The sequence below is a fragment of the Bos indicus x Bos taurus genome, chromosome 7, assembly GCF_003369695.1.
Source record: "Bos indicus x Bos taurus breed Angus x Brahman F1 hybrid chromosome 7, Bos_hybrid_MaternalHap_v2.0, whole genome shotgun sequence".
In the NCBI taxonomy this organism is placed as follows: Eukaryota; Metazoa; Chordata; class Mammalia; order Artiodactyla; family Bovidae; genus Bos; species Bos indicus x Bos taurus.
In genome coordinates this window covers 72,633,478-72,656,076 of record NC_040082.1, presented here as the reverse complement: position 1 = coordinate 72,656,076, position 22,599 = coordinate 72,633,478, and the positions used below count along the sequence as shown (strand labels likewise).

The following is a 22,599-nucleotide window of genomic DNA, read 5'->3' as shown; positions in this document are numbered from 1 at the left end:
TTTCCCATCTTAGCTTCTGTGGACGGTGCTGCTGTGAACATGGGTGTACAGGTATCTCTTCAAGCCTGCGTTTATTTTAGGTATACACGTGGGAGTGGAATTGCTGTGTCATGTAGTAGTTCTGTTTTTGATTTATTGATGAGCTGCACATTGTTTTACACAGTTGCTGTAACATTTTACATTCCCACCAGTGGTGCACAGGGTTCTAGTTTCACCACATCCTGGCCAGCACTTTTCATTTCCTGTTTTTTCAATAGTAGCCATATTAACAGGTGTTAAGTGGTACCTTATAGTTTTGATTTGCATTTCCCTAATGATTGGTGATGTTGAACATCGTTTCATGTGTTTGTTGGTTATTTGTGTATCTTCTTTGCCAAAATGTCTGGTCAAGTCCTTTGCCTAATCAAGTTGTGTTTTTGTTGTTGTTTTAAGAGTTCTCTATATTCTGAATGTTAATTCCTTATCAAATACATAATTTAAAAATATATTCTCCCATTCTGGGGTTGTCTTTTTACTCTGGATAGTGTCTTTTGTTGTACTAATTTTAAATATTGTCACAAAGTCCAGTTTGTCTCTTTTCTTTTATTGCCTTTGCCTTTGGTGTCACTTTGAAGAAATCATTCCTAGGACTTCCCTGGTGGTCCAGTGGTTAAGGCTCTGAACTTCCAAATCAGGGTCCACAGGGAAACTAAGATCCTTCATGCCATGCAGCCAATTTAAAGAAACGAAAGAAAAATCATTCCCAAATCCAGTGTCAGGAAGTTTTTAGCTTATGTTTTTTCCTAAGTGTTTTATAGCTTTAGGTTTTACTTTTGGGTCTTGGATCCATTTTGAGTTAATTTTTATATATGGTGTTAGGTGGGCTTCCCTGGTGGCTCAGATGGCAGAGAATCCGCCTGTAGTGCGGGATACCTGGATTCGATCCCAGGGGAAGATCCCCTGGAGGAGGGCATGGCAACCCGCTCCAGTATTCTTGCCTGGAGAGTCTCCATGGACAGAGGAGCCTGGTGGGTTACAGCCCATGGGGTCACAAAGAGTAAGACATGACTAAGCACATGGTGTTAGGTAAATGAGAAGGAAAAGCAACTCCTCTGTGTTTCTCTTTTACTCGAAACAGATGTGTGGGGTTTTCCACACATCAAGCAGTTCTCCCACATTCAATTTAGTTCTATTTGGATTCTGTCTACCTGAAGTTAGCATCAGATCCCACAAGTTAAGCGCTCAGCCCCACAAGACTGCCCTCACTTCCAGTGCCACCTGAACTTTTTACTGACCAGGTATAAATTGTGTTTCACATGACCCCCATTTGGGGTTTGATAATTTGCTAGAATGGTTCACAGACCTCAGGGATTCACTTTTGTTGATTGATTTATTAAAAAAGATATAATAAAGGATACAAGAATACATGTCTCAATTGATTTTAGTAGATAGCTATCATACAAAGTAGTTTCTAGAAATTGATAACAGAAATAAAACTGAAAATTTCATGAATTTACGTAAATAGCACACTTAACCAATGGATGAACAGAAATAAAATTGAAAATTTCATGAATTTATGTAAATAGCGCACTTAACCAATGGATGAAAGAAATAATCACAAGGGAAATTAGAAAATATGTAGAAATGAATGAGAATGAAAATACAGTGTGCCAAAACTTACAGGATGCAGCACACGATGCTTGGGGAGTGGTAGGGGGCATTTGTAGCTTTTAAACATGAATGTTAAAAAACACAAAAGATCTTCAATTTTAAAAAGTAATAATAAAAGGTCTTTCTGGCATTTCAGTGGTTAAGATTCCATGCTCCAGTGCATGGGGCACAGGTTTGATCCCTGATCAGGGAACTAAGATCCTGCATGCTGCCAAAATTCAAAATACAATGTAGTACAGTACAGTACAATACCAGAAGATTTCAAATCAACAACCTAACTTTATAATTTAAGAAACTAGAAGAGAAAGAACAGACTAAACTCAGAGCTAGTGGAAGGAAGGAAATGTAAAGGAGAGAGCCTAGGTAAACAGTAGAGAGAATAGAAAAATAAGACTGAAAATCAGTGAAATCAAAAATTGGTCTTTTGAAATCAACAAAATTGACAAACTTTTTAGCTAGGTGGAATGAGGAAAAAACAAGATTCAAATTACTAAAACCAGAAAGGAAAATGGGGGAACTTCCCCAGTGGTTCAGAGGTTAGGGCTCTGTTCTTCCACTGAAGGGGTCATGCGTTCAGTCCCTGGTTGGGAAACTAGGGTCTGGCATGTCCCACGGCCAAAAGAAATAAAAATGGGGACGTTACCAATTCTGTTAAAAAAAAAAGTTCTGAAGTGAGTACTGTGAACAATTGAATGCCAACAAATTAGATAACCTAGATGAGATAGACAAATTCCAAGAAATACAAAACCTACCAAGGCTAAGTCACAAAGAAATAGAAAATCTGAATAGACCTGTAACTAGTAAGGAGATTGAATCCATAGTTAAAACTCTCCCAAAAAAAACCTTGGACCAGTAGCTTCACTGGTGAATTGTACCAAACATTTGAAGAACTGAAAAGGAGGGAACACATTCTAAGTCATTCTTTGAAGCCAGCATTAGCCTGATTCTCAAATACTACTAGAAGACTGCAGACCAGTATCCCTTATGAACATTAATGCAAAAATCCTCAAGCAAATACTACTAAACTGAATTCAACAGCATATTAAAGGGAGTATACACCATGACCAATGGGATATATCTCTGGAATGCATGAGTGGTTCAATATATGAAACAATCCACTTAATACTTCACATTAAAAAATGAAGGGGAAAAATCCACATGGTCATCTTAATTGATGTACAAATGTCTTTCTTGTCCTCATAAACTAAGGTTCATTATAACATTCTCACTTTTAATGTTTCCTTCATGTTTCTTAAAAATAATAGCTAAATTGAGCATTGTACACTTAACTTTTTACAACCTAGTGAGTTAATGAGTATTTTTATTTACATTTTACCAGTAAAGAAACTGAAACTCAGAAAGATGTTAAAGGGCACCAAGCTAGTGAATGGTAGAGAAGGATTGTTGAAGACTCGAGTGTCTTCTAAATTTGCGACAAAGTTCCATCCCTTATTCCACCTACTCTTAATTGCTTGGATAAATATTGTGGGTTTGTTTAAGAAGCTACTGTGTGGGTATGGTTAGCTTTTGATTCACATGGAACATTAGTTTGACATCTCTTGATGGTCTATACCTGTGGTTCACAAACAGTTCTGTAGGAAAATTCTTCAAATGGATATTAGTTTGAGTTCTTTAAAAAAAAAAAAACAAAAAACCTCCTTTATGTGAGGTTAAAGGGTTTTTTTTTTCCTTTTAACTGAAGGCAAGAGTTTTCAAAGCCTTTTAAAAAAAAATGTATTGGGAATTTCCAGGAAGGAGATTTGATAAGCAGCGTTTTCCAGTTTTACTTGACACCAAACTATATTCAAAGAACATATCTATACTGATTATTTGTTGACTCTAGGCATATAGGAAAATAATTTTATGTACATTTATGAGCTGTTACTTAGCTGCCTGTAGATACACTGACAGAGAAGACAATGGCAACCCACGCCAGTACTCTTGCCTGGAACATCCCATGGGCGGAGGAGCCTGGAAGGCTGCAGTCCATGGGGTTGCTAAGAGTTGGACACGACTGAGCGACTTCACTTTCACTTTTCACTTTCATGCATTGGAGGAGGAAATGGCAACCCACTCCGGTGTTCTTGCCTGGAGAATCCCAGGGACGGGGGAGCCTGGTGGGCTGCCATCTATGGGGTCACACAGAGTCGGACACGACTGAAGCGACTTAGCAGCAGATACAATGAAGAAAGAAGAGACTGGGAATAAGATGGGATAGTTCTGCTATTCTCTTGCTCTGTGACTTGGGAAAGCTTGTTCACTTTGCTAAGCCTTAGTTTCCTTTTATGCAAAACGAGGGGGTTGAAATATTGTGTTCACTTTATCATTGCTTTAATGTGAAAACAGAAAAAAATTCCAGATGTTTTATTCTCAGTTAAACAAACATTTTGTTGAAAATTTCCAAATTGAGAATTTATTGAAAACTTCTTGTTTTCTAACATGAATTAATTAAATAATTAATAATGAATTAATTAAATAATAACATAGGAGACAACCTGGACTTCAGAGATTGTTACTCAAGGTTTCAATCTTGGCTGTACCACTTATTATTCTTAAATAAGGATATTCTTACACAAAGTACATGCCCTCTTGAATACTTGGGTTTCTCAGTGGTGAAAATGAGGACTTTATTACTTACAGTGCTTATTACATAGGAATAAGTGCTTAGTAAGTGGAATCTGCAGGTATTTAATTTGGTAAATCAGTAATTAAATGTAAATAATAAAGATTGAGTATAAAAGCTTTAGTTACACATTAGAGCCTAGGTTGAAAGCCTGGCCTTTCACTTCCTGAAAGGACTTCACTTTCCATTTCTCCTGCTGCTACCAAAGAGGGCATATTGCTTATTGTATAAAGCAAAGCTCTCTGTGTTGGAGGAAGGAGAGAACAGAGATCTCTGCTTTTTGCTAAGTTTCTCTCTGGGAATAACTGAAAACAAATGTTAAAATATGCATCCTCACTAGGAATAAAACTACCATCAGTTCAGTTCAGTTGCTCAGTCGTGTCCGACTCTTGGTGACCCCATGATTTGCAGCACGCCAGGCCTCCCTTGTCCATCACCAACTCCCGGAGTTTACTCAAACTCATGTGCATCGAGTCAGTGATGCCGTCTAGCCATCTCATCCTCTGTCGTCCCCTTCTCCTGTCCCCAATCCCTCCCAGCATCAGAGTCTTTTCCAATGAGTCAGCTCTTCGCATGAGGTGGCCAAAGAACTGGAGTTTCAGCTTTAGCATCAGTCCTTCCAATGAACACCCAGGACTGATCTCCTTCAGAATGGACTGGTTGGATCTCCTTGCAGTCCAAGGGACTCTCAAGAGTCTTCTCCAACACCACAGTTCAAAAGCATAATTCTTGGGCGCTCAGCTTTTTTCACAGTCCAACTCTCACATCCATACATGACCACTGGAAAAACCATAGCCATGACTAGACGGACCTTGGTTGGCAAAGTAATGTCTCTGCTTTTTAATATGCTATCTAGGCTGGTCATAGATTTTCTTCCAAGGAGTAAGCATCATTTAATTTCAAGGCTGTAATCATCATCTGCAGTGATTTTGGAGCCCCCAAAAATAAAGTCTGACATTGTTTCCACTGTTTCCCCATCTATTTCCCATGAAGTGATGGGACCAGATGCCATGATCTTCGTTTTCTGAATGTTGAGCTTTAAGCCAACTTTTTGACTCTCCACTTTCACTTTCATCAAGAGGCTTTTGAGTTCCTCTTCACTTTCTGCCATAAGGGTGGTGTCATCTGCATATCTGAGGTTATTGGTATTTCTCCCAGCAATCTTGATTCCAGCTTGTGCTTCCTCCAGCCCAGCGTTTCTCATTATGTACTCTGCATAGAAGTTAAATAAGCAGGGTGACAATATACAGCCTTGACGTACTCCTTTTCCTATTTGGAACCAGTCTGTTGTTCCATGTCCAGTTCTAACTGTTGCTTCCTGACCTGCATATAGGTTTCTCAGGAGGCAGGTCAGGTGGTCTGGTATTCCCATCTCTTTCAGAATTTTCCACAATTTATTGTGATCCACACAGTCAAAGGCTTTGGCATAGTTAATAAAGCAGAAATAGATGTTTTTCTAGAACTCTATTCCTTTTTCCATGATCCAGCGAATGTTGGCACTTTGATCTCTGGTTCCTCTGCCTTTTCTAAAACCAGCTTGAACATCTGGAAGTTCACAGTTCATGCATTGCTGAAGCCTGGCTTGGAGAATTTTGAGCATTACTTTACTAGCATGTGAGATGAGTGCAGTTGTGCGGTAGTTTGAGCATTCTTTGGCATTGCACTACTGGGCATATACCCTGAGGAAACCAGAATTGAGAAAGACGCATGTACCTCGGTGTTCATTGCAGCACTATTTACAATACCTAGAACATGGAAGCAACCTAGATGTTCGTTGGCAGATGAATGGATAAGGAAATTGTGGTACATATACACAGTGGAATATTACTCAGCTATTAAAAAAAGGGAATGCATTTGAGTCCGTTTCAATGAGGTGGATGAACCTAGAGCCTATTACCGGAGAAGGCAATGGCACCCCACTCCAGTACTCTTGCCTGGAAAATCCCATGGACGGAGGAGCCTGGTAGGCTGCAGTGCATGGGGTCGCTGCCAGTCGGACATGACTGAGCGACTTCACTTTCATGCATTGGAGAAGGAAATGGCAACCCACTCCACTGTTCTTGCCTGGAGAATCCCAGGGACGGGGGAGCCTGGTGGGCTGCCGTCTCTGGGGTCGCACAGAGTCGGACATGACTGAAGCGACTTAGCAGCAGTAGCAGCAGCAGAGCCTATTACACAGAGTGAAGTAGTCAGAAAAAGACAAATACCATATATTAACACATACATATGGAATCTAGAAAGATGGTACCAACTATCCTATGTGCAGAGCAGCAAAGGAGACAGACATAAAGAACAGGCTTTTAGACTCAGTGGGAGAAGGAGAGGGTGGAGTGATTTGAGAGTATAGCATTGAAACATACATTACCATATGTAAAATAGATAGGCAGTTGGAGTTTGATGTATGATGCAGGGAACCCAAAGCAAGAGCCCTGGACAACCGGGGTCGGGTGGGGAGTGAGGGGGATTCAGAAGGGAAGGGACACGTGTATGCCTGTGGCCAGTTTGAGTTGATGTATAGCAAAAACCATTAAAATATTGTAATTATCCTCCAATTAAAATAAATATTAAAAAAAAAATGTATCCTCAACAAGCTAGAGCCGAGCCCAGTGAAATTTAGAGAGTGCTTAGATTTCAACTGAGATTTTGCCCCAACCTCCTACAGTGTTTGTTATATATATATATATATAAACAGATGAGATGTGGAAAGAAACACTTCTTAGGAAAGCACTCTAGTGATTACATTAGAGTAATTAAGTCTAGTTGCACAGTCCCTTTCCAAGTAGTTGAATGATATATATCTGGTTGTGATACCTTCCTTGAGTTACGCTTAAGCAAGAGATCAAGGATCAGAATATTTCAGAAGTAGGTTGCCAAGTAATGTTGACATCCTGTTATCAACCGACTTGGGAAAGGAGGAAATTAGACCAAGGCTGGAGTAGAAGGATATCAAATAGTTCACACACTTCCCTCTAATCTCCCTTATGCATTTCGCTGTTTAGAGATTGATTGGAGTTCAGGGTACTAATGCTGTCAGGCTGTTGTTACTGTTGAGTTGCTAAGTCCTCTCCAACTCTTTGCAACCCCATGGACTATAGCTGGTATACCAGGCTCCTCTGTCCATTGGGTTTTTCAGGCAAGAATACTGGACTGGGTTGCCATTTCCTTCTCCAGGGGATCTTCTTGAACCAGATATCCAACCCTGGTCTCCTGCACTGCAGGTTGATTTTTTTTTTTTTTTTAACCACTGAGCCACCTTCTGTTACACTTGTATAAATTAATGAAACTAAGTGTAGCATTTGTGCTACATCCTTGCCATGGGCAGTTCCTGCAAGAGGAATTAGCTCTGGGGGGAGAAGGAAGGGAGAGACCATCGTGGAACCAGGGATGATTCTCAGTAAGACAGACTTGGGTAAACCGGCCCGAGTAGGGGATTTGTGGTAGACACTGGTCCTGAAAGATTAGAGGGTGCCGAAGTTAAAATTTTCTACATATTGAAGCTATTTTTCCAATGCCATCTCATGTCACCTCAGATGTCAGTAGATCTTAGTGTAAAAGCAAAATTCTAAAGAGCAAGCCAGTTAGATGAGATTACAGATTTAGTTGACCTTCAGTGAGCACTTAACTGTGTACCTGAATTAGTGTGGAGGGTCTTCCACATAATTCTTTTTTAAAGAGTCTTGATATTTTCAACTGATACTGGGTATGATGATACCCATAGGATTGTTGAGGAAAATATATAATTCCTTACACAAAGTAATAATGAACAGTACTTAAAAACTACCGAGTGATGAAGTAAAAGTTGATCATTGACATGAGAACAGAGTGTTCATTTAAATATTTTCTACTGTATGCTAAGGTGCTGCATTGGATCTAGGGGATATAGAGAGAAGTGGGTTCTCTTCTCGAAAGTTTTTAAAAATTATTTACTTATTTGACTGCACTGGGTCTTCATTGCTTTGCTCAGGCTTTCTCTAGTTATGGCAAACAGGGCTATTCCTCTTGTGGTGTGCCAGCTTCTCATTGCGGTGGCTTCTTTTATTGCAGAGCAGAGGCTCTCGGGTGCGCAGGCTTCAGTAGTTGTGGCTTGTGGGCTCTAGAGCACAGGCTTAATAGTTGTGGCGCACCTGCTGAGTTGTTCTTCAATGTGAAAGATCTTCCCGGACGAGGGATCGAACCCGTGTCCCCTGCATTGGCAGACAGATTCTTATGCTTTGTGCCAGTTCCTTTTAAGAGAATTACAGGAGCCTCCCTGGTGGCTCAGTGGTAAAGAATCTGCCTGCCAATGCAGGAGACAATGGGTTTGATCTCTGGTCCAGGAAGATGACACATGATTCTGAGCAACTAAGCCAGTGTGCCACAGCTATTGAGCCTGCACTTGAGAACCTGGGAGCCGCAGCTACTGAGCCCACATGCTGTACCTGCCGAAGCCTGTGTGCCTGGGGACCGGGCTTCACAATAAAAGAAGCCACTGTGATGAGAAGCCCACGAACTGCAACTAGGGAGTATCCTTGGCTGGTGGCAACTGAAGAGAAACCCACAGAGCATCGGAGACCCAGCAGGGCCGAAAATAATAAATAAATAAATAAAATTTAAACAATTACAGCCTGTTGGGTTCTAAAGAAATTAGTTTGGGAGGAGCTTGAAACCAATAACTGAAGTTATTAAATATAATGTTCCCTCAGCTTCTCTGTTTTACTTCTCTTCTGTATGTGCTTAGAGCTAAATGTGTTGGAGGTGAGGAGAAAATTGGTAGCAAAGCTTATGTAGTGTCTCAAGCTATACCTGTTATAGTCTTTCTTTTTGAAGAAAGCTGGCATTGCAAAACTTAATTGGCATGAAATGATTATTGGCTTGAGACATACTTAGCTTTTGACTCACATTGAAACCAACCCTAATCAATATAAATTGGAATGGTCCTTTTAAAGTGCATTTTAGTGCGTTTTAGCAGTATGTGTCAAGAACATAAAAATATGTACATTCCTTGGCCTGTAATTTTTAGCTGGATCCTCGGGGGGAAATCCTCAATACAGAGAAACTTTATAAACAGAAGTGTTCATGAGAATGGTATTTTAATAGCAAAAAATCAGAAGCAGTTACAGCATCTGTATGTCAATTGTTTTTGCCAATTGACATATTATGTGACAATTAAAATGATTATGAACTTTAATTCATAAGGGAATATTCTGCAAATAGGTATTTTTAACTACTAGCTTAGCCTCTAGTTAGAATATTTGGAGTTTAAATTTTCAAAAAAAACTCAGGGTATTAATGTACAGTGAAAATGTCTAGAGGGTTTCACTTAATAGCGATGATTATTGAAGCTTATCCTAAAAGGTCTTTTTAACTTGGACAGCCTTTTTCTGTAACCTTTTAAGCCCTTACTATGTGCCAGGGGTGGGCATGTGTGCGCGTGTGCGTGAGTGCACATGCGCTTGCTCAGTGTGTCTGACTTTGAGACACCATGGACTGTAGCCCACCAGGCTCATCTGTCCATGGAATTTTCCAGGCAAAAATACTGGAGTGGGTTGCCATTTCCTTCTCCAGAGGATCTTTCTGACCGAGAGATCTAAACTGCATCTCTTGTGTACAAGGTACTGGGGAGCATTATATAGAGATGAATCACATTCCTTTTTCTTAAGGAGCCTGCATCCTGTAATAAGGCAGTAGAATGAGTTTACGTAAACAGCCATAATAGATGATAGAAAATGATAGGTGAATAAGCGAGGTAGAAAATATTTTTGGTAAAGACCCAGTGGTCATTCATACCCTGAGAAGAAGGTAAAAGTAAAGTCCAGTTCTTAAAGAGAATATATAGAGAAGTGGAACCCTGACATACCAGTTCTCTGCAGTGGACAGCAAAGTAATCAAAAGTTAAAGGAGATTCTATTACTAGCTTGGTACAAAAGTAGTTGTAGTTTCAAACTGTGAATTTAAAAAATTTTTTTATCTGGCTGCACCAGGTCTTAGTTGTGGCTTTCAGGATCTTTGATCTTTAGTTGTGACATGTGGGATCTAATTCCTTGACCAGGGATTGAACCCAGGCCTCCTGCATTGGACCACCAGGGAAGTCCCCGGACTGTGAAATTTAAATCATTATCAGTTCAGTTCAGTCGCTCAGTCGTGTCCAACTCTTTGTGACCCCACGAATCAAAGCATGCCAGGCCTCCCTGTCCATCACCAACTCCCGGAGTTCACTCAGACTCACGTCCATCGAGTCAGTGATGCCATCCAGCCATCTCATCCTCTGTTGTCCCCTTCTCCTCCTGCCCCCAATCCCTCCCAGCATCAGAGTCTTTTCCAATGAGTCAACTCTTTGCATGAGGTGGCCAAAGTACTGGAGTTTCAGCTTTAGCATCATTCCTTCCAAAGAAATCCCAGGGCTGATCTCCTTCAGAATGGACTGGTTGGATCTCCTTGCAGTCCAAGGGACTCTCAAGAGTCTTCTCCAACACCACAGTTCAAAAGCATCAATTCTCTGGCACTCAGTTTTCTTCACAGTCCAACTCTCACATCCATACATGACCACAGGAAAAACCATAGCCTTGACTAGATGAACCTTTGTTGGCAAAGTAATGTCTCTGCTTTTCAATATGCTGTCTAGGTTAGTCATAACTTTCCTTCCAAGGAGTAAGTGTCTTTTAATTTCATGGCTGCAGTCATCATCTGCAGTGATTTTGGAGCCCCAAAAAATAAAGTCGACACTGTTTCCCCATCTATTTCCCATGAAGTGATGGGACCGGATGCTATGATCCTCGTTTTCTGAATGTTGAGCTTTAAGCCAACTTTTCACTCTCCTCTTTCACTTTCATCAAGAGGCTTTTTAGTTCCTCTTCACTTTCTGCCGTAAGGGTGGTGTCATCTGCATATCTGAGGTTATTGATATTTCTCCCAGCAATCTTGATTCCAGCTTGTGCTTCATCCAGCCTGGCGTTTTTCATGATGTACTCTGCATATAAGTTAAATAAGCAGGGTGACAATATACAGCCTTGACATACTCCTTTTCCTATTTGGAACCAGTCTGTTGTTCCATGTCCAGTTCTAACTGTAAGTTCAAACACATCTTCATTAATCAGAATAGGAACCATTACAATCAACGCTTTTTTGCCAACAAGAAATAAGTTTGTTTATTCCTGTAGCATAAAAATCCATGCTTTGGGATTCTACGAACTCTTGGAAAGCATTTTCTGCATCCTGCCAGTTGTGGAAGCGTTTGCCCTGCAAAAAGGTGTCGAGATGCTTGAAGAAGTGGTAGTTGGTTGGCAAGAGATCAGGTGAATGTGGTGGATGAGGCACAATTCCATAGCCCCGTTCGTTCAACTTTTGAAGTGTTGGTTGTGTGACCTGCATCGTGCGTTATCATGGAGAAGAATTAGGCCCTTTATGTTGACCAGTGCCAGCTGCAGGTGTTGCAGTTTTCTGTGCATCTCTTTGATTTGCGCGTGCTTCATATGGAATGGTTTTGCCAGGATTCAGAAAGCTGTAGTGGATCACACCAGCAGCAGACCACCAGACAGTGACCATAACCTTTTTTGGTGCAAGTTTGGCTTTGAGAAGTGCTCTGGAGCTTCTTCTCAGTCCAACAACTGAGCTGGTCGTTACTGGCTGTATAAAATGCACTTTTTGTCCCATGTCACAATCCAATAGAGAAATTGTTCACTGTTTCATAAAACAAGAGGAGACAACACTTCAAATTGATTTTTTTTGATTTGCCGTCAGCTCATAAGGCACCCACTTAACGAGCTTTTTCACTTTTACAACTTTCTTCAAATGCCAAATGATCACAGCATGGTTGACTTTGAGTTCTTTGGCAACTTTTTGTGTAGTTGTAAGAGAATCAGCTTCTATGATTGCTTTCAGTTGGTCATTGTTAACTTATGATGGCCAGCCACTATGTTCATCTTCAAGGCGCTTGTCTCCTTTGCAAAATTTCTTGAACCACCACTGCATTTTATGTTCATTAGCAGTTCCTGGGCCAAATGCATTGTGAATGTTGCAAGTTGTCTGCCTGCTTTATGACCCAGTGAGCTCAAATTTAAAAATCACTTGAATTTGCTTTTTGTTTAACATCGTATCCCTAGTTTAAAATAAATATAAAATAAACAGCAAGTAATAAGTCATTAGCAAAAAAAAGTATGAAGTGCACATTAAAATGATGTATAACATCACCACATTTATTTAAGAATGTATTCCGATATCAAACAGCAAAGGTCAACAAAGAAAAACTGCGGTTACTGTTGCACCAACATAGTACAAGCCAGAAGGGAATAGCCAAAGTAGTAAGAGGCCCAGAATGGTCAGGAACCAAAATTAAAGATGGTCAGAGCTGTCATAGCCATCAGTTCTTAATAGATCTCTAGAGTTCTTAACAGAGCTTTCTAATTTCAGTATTGAAAATTTTGCAGTATTTTAAGCATAAAAATATATTAACAAAGTTTCTGTACTGTGTAATTTAAATTTTTTTAAATTTCTGTGTAGTTTAAAAAAATAAACAAGTGCATACCTAAAGAATGCAAACTTTAATTTTTGTTTTGTTCTTTTAAGCTCTGGAAAGGATATTCAGTCCAAATTAAATCCCTCGTTGTACATAAAGGAATCTGGAATTCAGTTATGTCTGGTCTTTGAATCATAGGTTACAGAACCAAAGCAAGAATCTCAGCCTCCTGACTCACCAGTGCATGTTACCACATTCTTGTCAGGTTGAGATCAATCTCTTTTTTCCGGTTGCTTGCTGGTTATTAAGAGGGATTTGTTGAGGATAGAGACTGTGTATTTATCCCTGTATCCCTGGACATAGTAATAACACAGAATAGACAATAACAGTAGACATATGTTGCATGAAAAGGATAGTTGGGTAGGTTTGGCTTCTCTCTTAGACCTTGAAGGAAGGCTAGGATTTAGCTTTGTGGAAGTTCTGGTCATTTGGTATACACAGAAGCTGTTAGATTTGTTGAGTTTTGAATACCTAAAGGAAAATAGAAAATAATGCCGAAATCTACGTTGGCGCTACATTGTAGGAACACTTGAATGCCAAGCTAAGAATTTTGGAATTTGTTATCCAGTTAGCTGAAAAGTTTTGAGCAGAGAAGTAGCACACACACACACAGGAGTAGGGAGACCAGGGGAGGTGGGGAAGAGTTAGGAAGAGAAATTATTGTGACCATTCACTTGAGGTATCATAAAAGCTTGATTGAAGATGCTAGCTGTGGGAATGGAAATATGGTTATAGATACAGAAAACCATCAGAACTTGGTTACCGATGAAGTGTGTAGTTCAAAGTATAGAGTACTCAGAGATGCGACTGAGGTTCCAGATGTCATCTTTGCCTGTATAGTTTGGAAGATGGTGGTGTCATTAACACATACAGTAGTTTTAAATGATATATTTGAGGTACTTGTGCCACATCTAGATGGAAATGTTGAATAGGCTATTGGAAATGTGCTGCCAAACTTCAGAAGAGAAGAAATACATTTAGGAGTCATTTGAGTAGAAAGGATCATTGAAGGCTGAGGATTAAATGAGATTGCCAGGAAGAGGCAAAAGCCAAAGACACATCTTTAGGAAATTTTCTACATTTAGAGGGGGATGAGAGAAGAGTCAGAGCAGATTTATTTGATCATAGACAAAGTGAAACCTAAAAGTCGTGTAAGGAGAAGGGAGTAGGGAGAGTACTTACAGGAGGGAAACATCTGAATTACAGATTCTTTTTAATAAAAAGTTTTACACAGTTTGTATTATAAGCTAAGTCTTATGCTAATAGCTAAAATATGTAAGTTAATGAAAGGCATGTTTTGCAGAAAACCTGCGTTATATGAGTATGTATTATAAACAGAATAGATGTTTAACATTAAATAAGACTGTTTTGCTGAATGTAGAAGTTGAAGAAGTCTTTCATTTTTTAAACTTGAATTTGAGAGAATATAGTCAAGTAGTCTTTTTAATTAAAAGCCTTGAAGTTAAGACAAGAAATTTTTTGTTTGTTTTAACATATATGATAACCATTTGAATGAATTCTGAATAGTGATGTTTTACCATACTTGTGTATCTGTTTGCCTTCAGCACTTGGTAGAGTATTTCCCCTGCAGTATTTGTAAGTATTCTATTGAGGGTAAAAATATCCACCATGTACTGTTGGTTTTTGCAAAGTAACTTTTTGTTTTTATCTTTCAGGATCTGACTGGCATAGAATCTATGGATCAATGTCGCCATACCTTGGAACAGCATAACTGGAACATAGAGGTATTATAGGATTCATTATGAGTGTACTTATTTCTTATTCCCTGCTCTGATAACAGATCTCAAAGATGTGTACGTTTCTTTTTTTCCTTTTCACAGCAAAAATCTTCTCTCAATAGTTTGTTTTTTGTTTTTGTTTTTTTAATTTACAGCTCTTTAGTCTTTAAATTACCTACTCCAGTGTTCTTGCCTGGAGAATCCCAGGGACGGAGGAGCCTGGTGGGCTGCCGTCTATGGGGTCGCACAGAGTGGGACACGACTGAAGTGACTTAGCAGCAGCAGCAGCAGCAGCAGCAGTCTTTAAATTTGTGTGAAAGGTGAAGATTATAATCAGAGTTTATAAAATCACAGAAAAGATTGTGACCAAATCCCTCAGTATAGTGTCCCTCCCTCTTTATATTTTCTTAATGACTCTTTGGGGAAAATACTGGTTTTTCTATATTTGATTTACAGCCAGATACCATAATGTGAACCTTTTTATTAAATATTTTAAAATTTATTCTTATGAATTTTCTATTTGGTTATGTTACCTGCAGCTCGTTATTTTTTTTTTCAGTATATGGATCTTTTGTGTTACTTGATGATGAATTGGCTAGTACTTCAGAATAGTCTCAATTAATAATGGTAACAGCAAACACCTGGTGGGCTGCCGTCTATGGGGTCGCACAGAGTCGGACACGACTGACTCGACTTAGCAGCAGCAGTAGCAGTAAACACCTTGTCCTCACTATAATGCCTCCAATGTTTTATTATCAAGTGTAATGCTAGTTATTATTTTGAGATAGAGCTACTAGAATGTAATAAGCTCCATGAGAGCAGAGTGGTTTTGGTTTTTTTGACTATTGTATTCCAGCATCTAAAATTGATCCTAGTATATCATAGGCTCTCAGATATCTGTTGACTGTTCTTCTTTTCTTGCTTTATTAGTGGATGTTGAGTTTAATCAAGTGTACTTTTGATGTCTGTTGAACTTAACTATTTAATTATGGTATATTATTTGAATAGAGTACTGGATTACAAGTGGTATTTAGTTATTCAGCGCTATTTTGGAGCAATTCTAGGCTCTGGCACTAGAGCAAACAAGACTTAAGTCCCTATTCTCATGGAGCTTCAGTTTGTAATAAATGCTGTGAATAAGATGAGTAAAGAAAATAGAATAAAGAGGATAAGGAAAGTCATTTTAATAGGGTGGTCAAGTAAGGCCTTTCTAGGGAGGTTATATTTGAGCTGACACCTGAATGATGAAAAGGAATGATGAATGTGGAATTTTAAGGGGAATACATTTTAGGCAGAAAGCATGATGCTGCTCTGTATGATACTTTGGTATTGTCTCCTTGTTAGACTTTTATGTCAAGCATATGCTGGCTTTTTAAAATGACTGACTTGATAAAATGGGTTGAGAAGCCTAGTTAGCATAGATTGAAAAGGAAGCAATTTAAAACTTGCTTCTGCCTTTTCTGTATTAACTTCTTCATTTTCCTCCCATTGGTCATAATCTATTTGTTGCCTACTTTTTTCTTGATAAGCTTTCTTGAGGATCCTTTTTTCTTAGAGATTTTCAGGATAGGTTTAGAGATTAGCATAGGCTGTCTCAAGCACTATGTCATTTTCTCTCTTCTATGTTTGTTCTATTATTACCTCTTCTCATGGTTTTTATTATGCTTACTTTCCTTTTTTAAAAATGAGATTTGCTGGAGACTTATTTTACTTGTTTATAAAAAGCTCTTGTATTTATCAGTTCTTTTTACTGTTTATAAAACAAAATCTGATGTTAATGTATTTTACCATACTTTTGTAGGTTTGTGTTCTCCTTTTTTTTTTTAACCATTATGATTTTTGAAGCTTTGTTAATTTATTTGTACTCTTACATTTAAGCCTGTGAATTTTCTTCTGAAACTATTATTTTAAATGTTTTATTTTCTTCTTTGGTCCAGGAGTTATTGAGAAACACTTTTTTGTTTGTTTATATAGCTGTATAGATTTGTATATAATTTTCTTGTTACATAAATGGAATTATGCCATATTTATATTTTTTCACTTTCAGTAACTCCTAAAAATAATACATAAAAGTAACTTTCGTTCTAAGTTACACAAAAAGATGCTCAGTATCACTTAACTATTACAGAAATGCAAATCAGGGCTACAGTAAGGTGCCATCACATTCAAGTCAGAATGGCCATCATTCAAAATTCTACAAATAACAGATACTGGAGAGGGTGTGGGGAAGACAAATCCTCCTGCATTGTTGGTGGGAAAGTAGTTGGTGCAGTCACTGCAGAAAACAGTGTGACGGCTCCTCAGGACCCTGAACTCAGAATCGCCACACGGCACAGCAGGTCCACCGCCCGGGTGTCGTCCAGCGGAACTGTGAGTCAGAAAGACACAGCGCCCCCGCCAGGCGTATAGCACCATTCACAACAGAGGAGGCATGGAACCGGCCTAATGTCCACCAACAGAGGAACACAAAAAGAACATGTGATGTGTGTATCTATACAGTGGGATGCTGCTCAGCGATAAAAAAAGAAAAAAAGAAATAATGCCATTTGCAGCAACATGGATAGAGCCAGAGATTATATCATACTAAGTGAAATAAACCAACAGAATGATCTCTGTTCGTTTCCAAGGCAAACCATTCAGTATCACAGTAATCCAAGTCTGTGCCCCAATCACTAATGCTGAAGAAGCTGAAGTTGAACAGTTCTATGAAGACCTAAAAGACCTTCTAGAACTAACACCAAAAAAAAGATGTTCTTTTCATTATAGGAGACTGGAATGCAAAAGTAGGAAGTCAAGAGATACCTGGAGTAACAGGCAAATTTGGCCTTGGAGTATAAAATGAAAAAATGAAATGGCAAAGGCAAGCAGAGTTTTGCCAAGAGAATGCTGGTCATAGCAAACACACTCTTAAAACAACCCAAGAGAAGACTCTACACATGGACATCACCAGATGGTCAATACCAAAATCAGATTCATTATATTCTTTGCAGTCAAAAATGGAGAAGCTCTATACAGTCAGCAAAAACAAGATGGGAGCTGACTGTGGCTCGGATCATGAACTCCTTATTGCCAAATTCAGACTTAAATTGAAGAAAGTAAGAAGAACCACTAGACCATTCAGGTATGACCTAAAACAAATCCCTTCTGATTACACAGTGGAAATAACAAATAGATTCAAGGGATTAGATCTGATAGAGTGCCTGAAGAACTATGGACGGATGTTCGTGACATTGTACAGGAGGCAGTGATCAATACCATCCCTAAGAAAAAGAAATGCAAAAAGGCAAAATGGTTGTCTGAGGAGGCCTTATAAATAGTTGAGAAAAGAAGAGAACCTAAAGGCAAAAGAGAAAAAGAAAGATATACTCATTTGAATGCAGGGTTCCAAAGAATAGCAAGGAAGGATAAGAAAGCCTTCTCAGTGATCAATGCAAAGAAACAGAGGAAAATGACAGAATGGGAAGGACTTAAGAGATCTCTTCAAGAAAATCAGAGCTACCATGGGAACATTGCATGCAAAGATGGGCACAGTAAAGAACAGAAATGGTATGGACCTAACAGAAGCAGAAGATATTAAGAAGAGTTGGCAAGAATACACAGAACTATACAAAAAAGATCTTTATGACCCAGATAACCACAATGGTGTGATCACTCACCTAGAGCCAGACATCCTGGAATGAGAAGTCAGTGGGCCTTAGGAAGCATCACTGTGAACAAAGCTACTGGAGGTGATGGAATTCCAACTAAGCTGTTTCAAATCCTAAAAGATGATGCTGTTAAGGTGCTGCACTTAATATGCCAGCAAATTTGGAAAACTCAGCAGTGGCTACAGGACTGGAAAAGGTTAGTTTTCATTCCAGAGCCAAAGAATATTCAAACTACCACACAATTGCGCTCATCTCACACGCTAGCAAAGTAATGTTCAAAATTCTCTAAGCCAGGCTTCAATAGTACGTGAACCATGAACTTCCAGATGTTCAAGCTGGATTTAGAAAAGGCAGAGGAACGAGAGATCAAATTGTCAACATCCGATGGATCATGGAAAAAGCAAGAGAGTTGCAGAAAAACATCTACTTCTGCTTTATTGACTACATCAAAGCATTTCACTATGTGGATCACAACAAACAGTGGAAAATTCTTGAAGAGATGGGAATACCAGACCACCTGACCTGCCTCTTGAGAAACCTATATGCAGGTCAGGAAGCAACAGTTAGAACTGGACATGCAACAACGGACCAATTCCAAATAGGAAAAGGAGTACATCAAGGCTGTATATTACCACCCTGCTTATTTAACTTTTATGCAGAGTACATCATGAGAAACGCTAGGCTGGAAGAAGCACAAGCTGGAATCAAGATTGTGGGGAGAAAAATCAATAGCCTCAGATATGCAGATGACACCACCCTTATGGCAGAAAGTGAAGAAGAACTAAAAGAGAGTCTCTTGATGAAAGTGAAAGAGGAGAGTGAAAAAGTGGCTTAAAACTCAACATTCAGAAAACAAGGATCATGGCATCTATTCCCATCACTTTATGGCAAAAAAGATGGAGAAACAGCAGAAACAATGAGAGACTTTATTTTGGGGGGCTCCAAAATCACTGCAGATGGTGATTGCAGCCATGAGATTAAAAGACACTTGCTCCTTGGAAGAAAAACTATGACCAACATAGATAACATATTAAAAGTAGAGCAATTTGCCAACAAAGGTCCATCCAGTCAAAGCTATGGTTTTTCCAGTAGTCATGTATGAATGTGAGAGTTGGACTATAAAGAAAGCTGAGCGCCAAAGAATTGATGCTTTTGAACTGTGGTGTTGGAGAAGACTCTTGTCCCTGGGACTACAAGGAGATCAAACCAGTCAACCAAGACTCTGATGCTGGGAAAGATTGAGGGCAGGAGGAGAAGGGGATGACAGAGCATGAGATGGCTAGATGGCATGATCAACTCAATGGACATGAGTTTGAGCAAACTCCAGGAGATTGTGAAGGACAGGGAAGCTGGTGTGCTGCCGTCCTTGGGGTTGCAAAGAGTTGGTCATGACTGAGTACTGAAGAACAATAATATAGATGTGTATAACTGAATCACTGTTGTACAGCAGAAATTGATCAATTATACTTCAATTTTTAAAGATCAATTAATAGAAGAAAAAAAATTTAGCTTAAAAAGTTAAAACAAAGCCTAAGATTAAGTATGAAAAAATCTGGGTCTGATCACTTCCCTACCACTGTCTCACGGTCCTACATTCCCAACATAGTAGTATTAACGATTTCTTTTGCTTTTTTCCCAGATATTTTTGTTCCTCTCTAGAAATATTTGTGTGTTAAAAGTGAAAAGTGAAAGTGTTTGTTGCTCAGTTGTGTCTCTTTGTGACCCCGTAGATGAGCCAGCCTGGCTCCTCTGTCTGTGGAATTCTCCAGGCAAGAATACTGGAGTGGGTAGCCATTCCATTCTCCAAGGGATCTTCCTGACCCAGGGATCAAACCTGGGTCTCCTGTATTGCAGGCAGATTCTTTACTGTTTGAGCCATCAGGGAAGCCCCAGAATATATATGTTGTTCTCCAAAGAGCTTTTATTTATATAGGCTGTATCTGTTTGTTTATTACCATGTTGTTGCTCTGTTCAGTCACTCAGTTGTGTCTGACTCTTTTCGACCCTATGGACTGCAGCATGCCAGACTTCTCTGTCCTTGACGATCTCCTGGAGCTTGCTCAAACTGATGTCCATCGAGTTGGTGATGCCATCCAATCCTCTTATCCTCTGTCGTTCCTTCTCCTGCCTTCAGTCTTTCCCAGCATTGGGGTCTTTTCTAAGAGTCTTCTCTTTGCATCAGGTGGCCAAAGTTTTGGAGCTTCAGCATTAGTCCTTCCAATGAATATTCAGAGTTCACTTCCTTTAGGATTGACTAGTTTAATCTCCTTGCAGTCCAAGGGACTCGCAAGAGTCTTCTCCAAAACCACAGTTCAAAAGCATCAGTTCTTTGGCACTCAGCCTTCTTTATGGTCAAACTATCACATCCATGCATGACTACTGAAAAAACCATAGCTTTGACTATACAGATAGTTGTCAGCAAAGAATGTCTCTGCTTTTTAATAAGTTGTCTAGGTTGGTCATAGCTTTTCTTCCAAGGAGCAAGTGTCTTTTAATTTCATGGCTGCAGTCACCATCTGAGTGATTTTGGAGCCCCTCAAAGTAAAGTCTGTCTCTGTTTCCATTGTTTCCCCATCTATTTGCCATGAAGTGATGGGAACAGATGCCATGATCCTCATTTTTTGAATGTTGAGTTTTAAGCCAACTTTTTCCCCTCTCCTCTTTCACCTTCATCAAGAGGCTCTTTGGTCCTCTTTGCTTTCTGCCGTAAGGGTGGTGTCATCTGCATATCTGAGGTTATTGGTATTTCTGCTGGCAATCTTAATTTCAGCTTGAGCTTCATCCAGCCTGGCATTTCACTTGGTGTATTCTGCATGTAAGTTAAATAAGCAGGGTGACAATATACAGCGTTGACATACCCCTTTCCCAATTTCCAACCAGTCCATTGTTCCATGTCTGCTTCTAAGTGTTGTTTCTTGACCTGCATACAGATTTTTCAGGAGGCAGATAAGCTGGTCTGGTATTCCCATCTCTTTAAAAATTTTCCACAGTTTGTTGTGATTCACAGTCCAAGGCTTTAGTGTAGTCAGTGAAGCAGAAGTAGATGTTTTTCTGAAACTATTGCTTTTTCTATGATCCAGAGGATGTTGGCAATTTGATCTCTGGTTCCTCGGCCTTTTCTAACTCCATCTTGAGCATCTGGAAATTCTTGGTCCACATACTGTCGAAGCCTGGCTTGGAAAATTTTGAGCACTACTTTGCTAGTGTGAGATGAGTGCAGTTGTGTGGTAGTTTGAACATTCTTTGGCATTGCCTTTCTTTGGGATTGAAATGAAAACTGACTTTTCCAGTCCTGTGGCCACTGCTGAGTTTTCTAAATTTGCTGGCATATTAAGTGTAGCACCTTAACAGCATCTTTTAGAATTTGAAATAGCTCAGCTGGAATTCCATCACCTCCACTAGCTTTGTGCTTAGTGATGCTTCATAAGGCCCACTTGACTTCACACTCCAGAATGTCTGGCTCTAGGTGAATGATCATACCACCGTGGTTGTCTGGGTCGTGAAGATCTTTTTTGTATAGTTCTTCCATGTATTCTTGCCAGCTCTTCTTAATATCTTCTGCTTCGGTTAGGTCCTTGCCATTTCTGTCCTTTATTGTGCTTGTGATTGCATGAAATGTTCCCTTGATATCTCTAGCTTTTTGAAGACTTCTCTAGTCTTTCCCACTCTTATGTTTTCTTCTATGTATTGATCACTTAGAAAGGCTTTCTTATTTCTCCTTGCTATTCTTTGGAACTCTGCATTCAGATTTTCACCTTTGCCTTTCACTTCTCTTCTTTCTCACATAATTTGTAAGGTGTCCTCAGATAACCAATTTTCCTTTTTGCATTTCTTTTTCTTGGGAATGTTTTGATCACTGCCTCCTGTACAGTGTTACAAACCTCTATCCATAGTTCTTCAGGGGCACTCTATCAGATCTAATACCTTGAATCCATCTGTCACTTCCACCATATAATCATAAGGGATTTGATTTAGGTCATATCGGAATGGCCTGCTGGTTTTCCCTACTTTCTACAATTTAAGTCTGAATTTGGCAATAAATTAACAGTTAACAATCTGAGCCACAGTCAGCTCCTGTTTTTTGTTTTTTGTTTTTTTTTTGCTGACTGGAATGAGCTTCACCATCTTGGGCTTCAAAGAATATAATCAATCTGGTGATGTCCATCTGGTGATGTCCATGTGTAGAGTCATCTCTTGTGTTGTTGAAAGAGGCTGTTTGCTATGACCAGAAAGTTTTGGCCCAACTCTGTTAGCCTTTTCCCTGCTTCATTTTGTACCCTAAGGCCAAATATACCTGTTACTCCAGGTATCTCTTGACTTCCTGCTTTTGCATTCCAGTCCCCTATGATAAAAAGGACATCCTTTTTTGGTGTTAGTTCTAGAAGGTCTTATAGGTCTCCATAGAACCGTTCAGCTTCTTCTGCATTAGTGGTTGTGGCATTGTCTTGG

At 39.4% G+C, this 22,599-nt stretch overlaps 1 protein-coding gene across 3 annotated transcripts in view; it reads left to right on the top strand.

Annotated features, from left to right (window-relative positions):
• FAF2 (Fas associated factor family member 2) overlaps positions 1-22,599 on the top strand; it is a 71,429-nt gene that overhangs the window by 25,995 nt on the left and 22,835 nt on the right. For all 3 annotated transcript variants that reach the window (XM_027546923.1, XM_027546924.1, XM_027546925.1), the window contains one exon: positions 14,441-14,509. In XM_027546923.1, the coding sequence (XP_027402724.1) occupies positions 14,441-14,509 (69 nt within the window). The remainder of the gene's footprint in view (positions 1-14,440; positions 14,510-22,599) is intronic.